The 7,430-nt window shown below is 41.3% G+C and overlaps 1 protein-coding gene across 1 annotated transcript in view; it reads right to left on the reverse strand.

Moving 5' to 3' along the window:
- Nucleotides 1–2,012: 2,012 nt before the first annotated feature.
- osgn1 (oxidative stress induced growth inhibitor 1) overlaps nt 2,013–7,430 on the reverse strand; it is an 8,698-nt gene continuing 3,280 nt past the window's right edge. Inside the window, exons 2-4 of the mRNA XM_010794630.1 lie at nt 6,422–6,621; nt 5,635–5,978; nt 2,013–4,517 (exon numbers count right to left, since the gene is read on the reverse strand). Of these exons, the coding sequence (XP_010792932.1) occupies nt 3,927–4,517; nt 5,635–5,978; nt 6,422–6,621 (1,135 nt within the window). The 3' untranslated portion in view covers nt 2,013–3,926. The remainder of the gene's footprint in view (nt 4,518–5,634; nt 5,979–6,421; nt 6,622–7,430) is intronic.

A 7,430-nucleotide genomic window follows, 5' to 3' on the forward strand; every position in this document is an offset into this window, starting at 1 on the left:
CCCCGGAAGCTGGCTTTCCCTCTGGGAAGATACCTTGTAAAGGTGTGTCCAGGAGGGCCTTGCAGGTCGGGTAGGGTGATAGAAAACTCTCTTCACAGAAGTTAACACTAAAGATCCATTTTCCTCTAATGAATTCCTCCAGCTCAGGAAAGTAATGTCAATCCCGTGGCCCATTTTCAACTCCGCTAGCAGTCCAGCGATCCAGCTTTCCTCTTGAATGCCGCCAATGTTTATCCAGTTCCAAAGACAATGATGCTTAGTGTTTTCACCTTGCAATGACAGGTTAAGATCCCGTGTCAGCTTCTGGTCAAATATGCAAGACAATATAATGCCAGCCTTGTTAACCAAGTCGAGGGTCTGGTCAGGGTTGGTCAGCGAGCTGGGACCATGCGCTCTGTGAGTCAAAATACGCACCTCGTCCCTCAGTTCATACAGGCGGCTGAGAACATTTCCCCTTGAAAGCCACCTGACTTCTGTGTGGAACAGCAGGCCCTGATGCTCCGATCCCAGTTCGTTGCAGAGATACAGCCTGGTATTGAGTGGACGGGATTTTATGTAGTTGACCATTTTTATCGCCGTCTCAAGAACACTTTTAAGCTCTGGGTCAAGCGTTTTACTCGCTAGAGCTCCTCTGTGGATAATAAGCTCTAGCCAATCAAACCGCTGCTTGTGTGTCAGGGGCGGGAGATTCATGTGATTGGTTGTTGGTCGAGCTTCAGACACGCCCGCCGGCAAGCTTTTTTTGAAGCTGTGACGCCCGTCCACACTACCCAGCGCCGTATAGACTGACACTACCCATTGACTTGCATAGCACTTGTGTGTTATTGAGTAAATAACAGTGTGTGGTTTGAATACAAAATTAGAAGGAAAAATCGATGAAACAATTCAGATTTCAGTATTCTGAGCCCCTACTCTCCCCATAACTGACGGCAACAAAAGTCCTACATTATTAAATTAAAATAAAGAAGTAAACACAATAAGTGTGGCTTGATATTGAGTAAGAAAAAGTTTGATAAACGCTGTGAGAATGGGTCTGCGGAGAGCATTTCTCCACCATCCCAACTCGTCTATTACAAACGTTCAGGGAGCTCTGCAAGTCAATGGGACGGCCTGTTAGTTGAAAATTAACGCTAAAGGGCCCCCCTGCGCTTGATAGTGACGCCAAGAGATCCTGACATAACGTCACTATAGTACGAGTTGGGAGTGAGAATGTGTTGGTTTATTATAAGGAAATGCCGTAAAGTAGCTGCCAATTGAATCTGCAGAGCCATGCTGGAATAAAAAGAAACAGTTCGGATGTTTTGCTTTGAGAAGTGCAAACAAATAACATTTTTGTGTGTTTGAGCTGTTAGTCAAAAAAGAAAGCACACAAGAGAAGGCACATCCTGCATAACACCACAACGACAGCAGCGCCTCTAAGTAGGCTCAAGTCCCGCCTCCCCTTCAACAAGGCAGCACAAGAGATTCTCAATTCCACCTCTGAGGACCTCTCCAGAGATGCATGGTTGGCGGCTGATTGGAAGCAGGAGTGGGAGCTAGCCGGGCCCTCCCGCATCCATCGCTCTGGGACCCAGGAGATGGCGCCATAGGAGGAGACGACCTACCACGCCGGCAATGGAGCACACTAAGCCGTCTACGAACTGGGGTCGCTTCAAAACATCAATGAAGAAGTGGGGCCTTGGCAGACAGTGCAGCATGCGAGTGCGGTGAACCTGAACAGACTGCCTACACATAATCACCACCTACCCTTTATATAGACCACCCTCGGGAGCCAGCCTCTTCGACTTAGGACCAGAGATGCGGGCATGGCTACACGAAACCGAGTTGGACCTCTGACGTTACACGAAAGAAGAGAAGTGAATAAGAGAAAGTATGAACCTTATTTTGTATTATATTTAGCAGGAATAAGTTATGAATTACCGTCAAATGTTTGAAAAAACCAGAACCTTTTCTTAGTGATAAAACTTAAATAAAAAGATGCATAAAGTATTCCAAAAAAAATCACAATTAAAAACAGAGAAAATGTTTTTATAGCTGAAATCAACATGATCTCAATTTGGTCTGCATTATTATTATCCTCTTGACTTTTTAAAACCCAAAACAAATAATGTGAGTTATCACTACAGAATTAGTCAATCTGATTTATATTATTATTATTATTTTTTACAGCATTTTCAATGAAAAAAAATACATTTCTCTTTTGTTTTGTGAAGTATAAAACCTTTTCAAGATAAAAACATGACTGTTATTAAAGTAGGTACAGGTGACATGAGTGGGAAATAGAAAAATAAAGCACCTTAGATTCATAAAGCCCATAACAAACAAACACACACATGGAGGCTGGTGGACAGAGGAGCAAAGGAAACATGTGGCGGTGTCAAAGGAAACACTTTCCAACAGAAACATGTTAATTATCCCAATTATACATCTTTTAAAACAAATAAAAAAGGCTGTTTTGGTCGAGTGTGATGCTGAGTGGAAAACAGGAAGTGGCTGTAGTGATTCAGGCTCCATGTGAGTGAGAAGAAAGTCATTTTACATCCATGACTTTGTCTTTAAATCTTCACTTCCTGCCTTTATTCTTTCCTTGCTTCCACACTTTTTTAATATCTCCTCTTCCTGTGTTTGTGTCCGTCCTCAGTAGCTAATACAGTTTGAGACATTGTCATATTTACATGTTAAAAAGTCACGTGTTGGTTGTATAAGCCTGACAGTGAAATGGATTTACTATAAACCTGGTTCCTTTATACAGTATGTTGTATTTACAGATGAGTGTTGAGGTTTCTGCATTACATCGTTTGACCACCAGATGGCGCCGACAGAGCATAAAGAACATGTTTTATTGTTTTTCAAAAAGGCACGATGAGTAGGACTTCCCTTAAAAAAAAGCTAAAAGTATTCGTTAACTATTTTGATAATTAATAAATCACTCAAGTCATTATTTAATGAAAAAACTAAATATAGAAACATATTTTTTTTAGCCTCACATTTTGAGATGTCCTGCTTTTCTACATTTTGGATTAAATTGAGTATCTTTTGGTTTTGGACAGACCAAACAAGATGTTTGAAGATGTCAGATTGGACGTTTCATTTTCCATTTCCAGTATTAATTAATTGATGAGATTAAGGGACACATTCCACTCATTGTGCCTTTAAGTAACAACAGTATTGCCCAATATATGGACACCAGAGCTTTGCAACACAGATATACGTATCATCTTCCAAAATGCAGACCTGCCACACTCTATAACCCTTTCTATAGAAATGTGTGTGTTTATTCACCCGATAGAAATAGGGTTAGGGTCACGGAGTTTTTAAAAGTGTGTTTATATGCCCTAACATTTTCTGTCAGTGTACTCTGGGGGCTTTAGGGAGATTACATTAACAAATAAAAGCTTTTTAAGGTCATAAATTATTAAAAAATGGGTGTATTTATTATATTTTGAAGTCTCATCTCTGAGTGTTTTGTCCAGTGGGAAAGAGGCTAAAGTCAATCATCAAAACACATAAAGTGAGGGTGGGGTTCACGACCTCCAGGATCCACTTGCAGGTAGTAAATATGTCAATTTGTGCATAAATACAGGTTTTTTTAAACAGTGATAAACAGGCGTCTTTTCCCATTGCAGGTAGACCAGTTTGGCTTTAGGTATTTTTGTTTCTAGTGTTTCAGACTACACAAATATAACAAATGTCCAAATGTCATTTATTCGTCTGTCAGAGCCCAACGTCAGTGGATGATAGAGGGTTTTATCCAGTTGGTAAAGTAAAGTAAAGCCTTTCCACACCCACACCCACGTTTCTCAAGAGCAGGCCTTATTTTATTCTTTCCCAAAACCAGTGCAAGTCCCGTCTTAAAATCATCTTTTAGCAGCGAGTTCGATTTCCTTTCTTCTGTGTCTTCGTTTTAAAATGTGTTTGGTGCCGCGCTACGACTCCCGAACCTCATTTTCCGTCCTCTTCTGTCTGTCCATAAATCTGTCAATCGTCAGGTATTTCTCTCCCTCCTCCTCTTCTTCTTCCCCCCGATGTCTCTTAGCTAAATCGCTCGCTATCGCCAGCGCTCCACCTTTCAGGAACCGGACGAAGTTTTCCCCGACCAGCGGCCCCATGGCGTACAAACCGGGCCCCTCCGCCCCCAGAACCTTGTTGGTGAACGGATCCACGTCTATGGGGTTCCTTCGGCAAGTAATGGGCTCCTCCGGGTAGATTCCCAGCGCTCGGCCATTTTCCCGCAAGAAGGAGAGGTTTGGATGAGCTCCAATCAGAACCAGCGCTTTGGAGATCTGCAGAACCGTGCGTTCGCCAGAATCCGACTCAAGGACGCACTTCTTGTCGGGTCTGAACGCCACTACTTTGTATCGCGGGAAACTGAGGTATCCCGAGTAAGAGGAGGAAGAGGAGGAGGAGGCAGGGGGAAGGGAGGAAGAGGAAGAAGAGGTGGGGGTTTGCAGGTTGTGGGCGTGGCTTTGAGGGGGAGGCGGGGCCTGGTACTGCTGCTGAGTCATCATCTGGTGAATCTGCAGGAAGAGACAGGAAGTGAGTGTCAAACAGGTTTTAATACCACAAAGCAAAGAAGGAAAATGGATGGTTTTGAAGTGATGTTGAAAAAGGGGATTTATCCATAGTCAGTATATTAACTACAGAAAAGGCAGGAGGGAGAAACATGTCTTATAAATCTGGTTTTATAACCACAAAGCAAAGAAGGAAAATGGATGGTTTGAAGTGAAAGAGGGATTTGTCTATAGTCAGTCTAACAAAAAAAGCAGGTTGGAGAAACATGCATTTTAAAAGCTGGACTTCTCCATCTGGACTCAAACCATTGACTCCATTAGAGGAACAAGTGGTGTTACAGGACAGGCAGTGAGCATGCTGTGAGCAACACACCCACACGGTAACTTCTTCAAATTCTGTTGATGATGTTTTAGTACAATTTTGGTGTTTTTCTTTAAGTTGTATTTAGACGAGTTGCATAACTGGCTTTAATTCTCTCCTTTCAGAGTATACTCTTATACTCGATGCATCACATCTCTTTATGTTTTAATAAGTTCCTGCATATTGTGAAACCTCCTTACTTTTTGTTACTCGGATAGAGCAATATATCTGCAGTTGGCGACCCTAATCTATACATCTCCGCATCGGCTATTTATACAAAAAAAATGTTTTTCTTAAAAGTCTTAAAATAAACATTCTAAGAGTGATGTTGAGTTGCAATTTAACTCAGCAAGTGGATAATATTGTGAATATATAATATCCTCTTTTTTTCTTTAAATCTGACATTGAACACAAAATAAAAATGCTTCAAATCAGAGATGTTGTCAGGAAATGTAGATGTCTTAGTGGGGTACCTTGTGGTACTCCGTGTAGAGCAATTTGTTTATTTTCTATTGTTAAATTGTCGTATTTTATCAAACATTCATACAAATCAATATATCTGCAATTTGTGTCCCTGCTCTCTAAATATCGCATCGGCTATTTGAACTCATTTAAAATGTAATGTAATGTAAAATGTAATGTAGTGCACAATATTGTGAATATAAAATATTTGTATGCAAGCCCTTTTTATTCTTTAAATCCTAATAAAAATGCTTCGAATCAGACATGTGGTCAGGAAATGTAGATGTCTTAGTGGGGTACCTTGTGGTACTCCGGGTAGAGCAGTTTGGGCAGCTGGTTGAAGATGAGCCCCGGGTCGTTGACGGAGCGTCTGAAGACGTGGTACACCGGCGTGTTCAGGTGATGGGCTGCCAGAACAGCGTCCGCCGCAGTAAGCCCCGCCCCCACCACCAGCACGGGGTCCGATGATTGGTCGAGCTCTCCACGGGAAATGGCGGCCTCCAGCTCCCAGAAGGAGTGGCAGACGTGGGGCAGCGACTCGCCCTCGACTCCCAGTCGGGCCGGGATGTCGTGGGTTCCCGTCGCCAGAACCACGTTATGAGCCAGCAGCGAGAACGGAACCTCGTCGGAAACAGTGGAACCATCTGACAGGAAGTGGAGGGAGGACACAGGAAGTGGAGGGTTAATATGAGACTCTTTAGAACCCTTATGTCAATGGAAAATAATTGTATCATATCGTATTTTTAAAGCAGTTTGATTAAGGGGACTTTTCATCCAACAGGGAGAACTTACAAAATATAAAAACAATATATATTATTACACAATTATTTAATCAACGTCACGCGAAAATATGAATATAGCCTAATTTAAAGAAGTTTAGGAAGGGGTCATGATATAGAAAACAGCTCTAAAAAAAAAGCTAATAGATATGAAAATAAGTGAATATTTAGTGTCTAAAAGCTTAAAATATTCTAAATATATTACATATATCCCAGCGTGTTTTATTAAAGTTATGAAACGGTACTTTAAGAGCTTTGAGCACCAGGAAAAGCGCAATATAAATCACATGTATTATTCTTATTATTACCTCCCAGCTCCTCCCCTTCGCGCCGCTGCAGTCCCGTCACCCTCCAGCAGGGCGGCGATCCCTCCTGGTTGCTAGGCTGCCTGGTTACCCCGGTTACGGTTGTCCCACAGGCGAAGTTCTGCTCCAATGACATCTGGGAAACGTAGTGCTGGTAATAAGAGGCGATTTCTGCGGGAGTGGCTCGGTCATTACGGACATTTCTGCGGGAAAAATAAACAAGGGAATAGATTTACAAACAAGATACATTCATAGATTTTAATTCATCATTAACACACACAGAATTAATACATATTTACTTGAATTTAAGAAGTGGTTTTACTATTTGAAACACTGAAACAACAATTTAGAAAAGGTAATGTTGTGGGAATACTCTAAGTTAAAGTCTAAAAGAGTTGAACAGGAAGTATAGAGGTTCGTGGAAGATAAAAATCAACTTATCAAATCAATATTTTTGAAAGACAAACAAAAAGGTGTGGTGACATTTAACACAGATTGTATTCATCAACACAAACTCAATGCTCTGCGTCTCATGCTTCTTTATGCAGATGTCACTATTAAACTCATTCCAAAAGGCACAATTAAGACTGTTAAAAAGCTCAGCAATGTCACCCTCTGGTGGTCAAAGTGGAGGATAGCTCTTGATAAAAACCAGTAAGAACCATTCAAACTCCTGCCGAGGTTAACACTGATTGCATAAAGTCCCTCCTAAATATGTTTAGGATCTTAAAGCCATCTATCTTTCTATCCATCTATCTATCCATCTATCTATCTATCTATCTATCTATCCATCCATCCATCTATCTATCTATCTATCTATCTATCTACCTACTTACCTACCTACCTACCTACCTACCTACCTACCTACATATTTATCAATCTACCTATCTACCAATCTTTAAATCCAGTGAGGGGCACCTGCGTAAATTGAGTGCTTCTCTGCATATACTAATACTTTCTGAGGCAAATGAAGGGTTAAATCAATATGATATGTGTTCTGTAATAACCACTC

Source organism: Notothenia coriiceps, unplaced genomic scaffold, assembly GCF_000735185.1.
Source record: "Notothenia coriiceps isolate Sejong01 unplaced genomic scaffold, NC01 NC01_scaffold00037246, whole genome shotgun sequence".
NCBI lineage: Eukaryota > Metazoa > Chordata > Actinopteri > Perciformes > Nototheniidae > Notothenia > Notothenia coriiceps.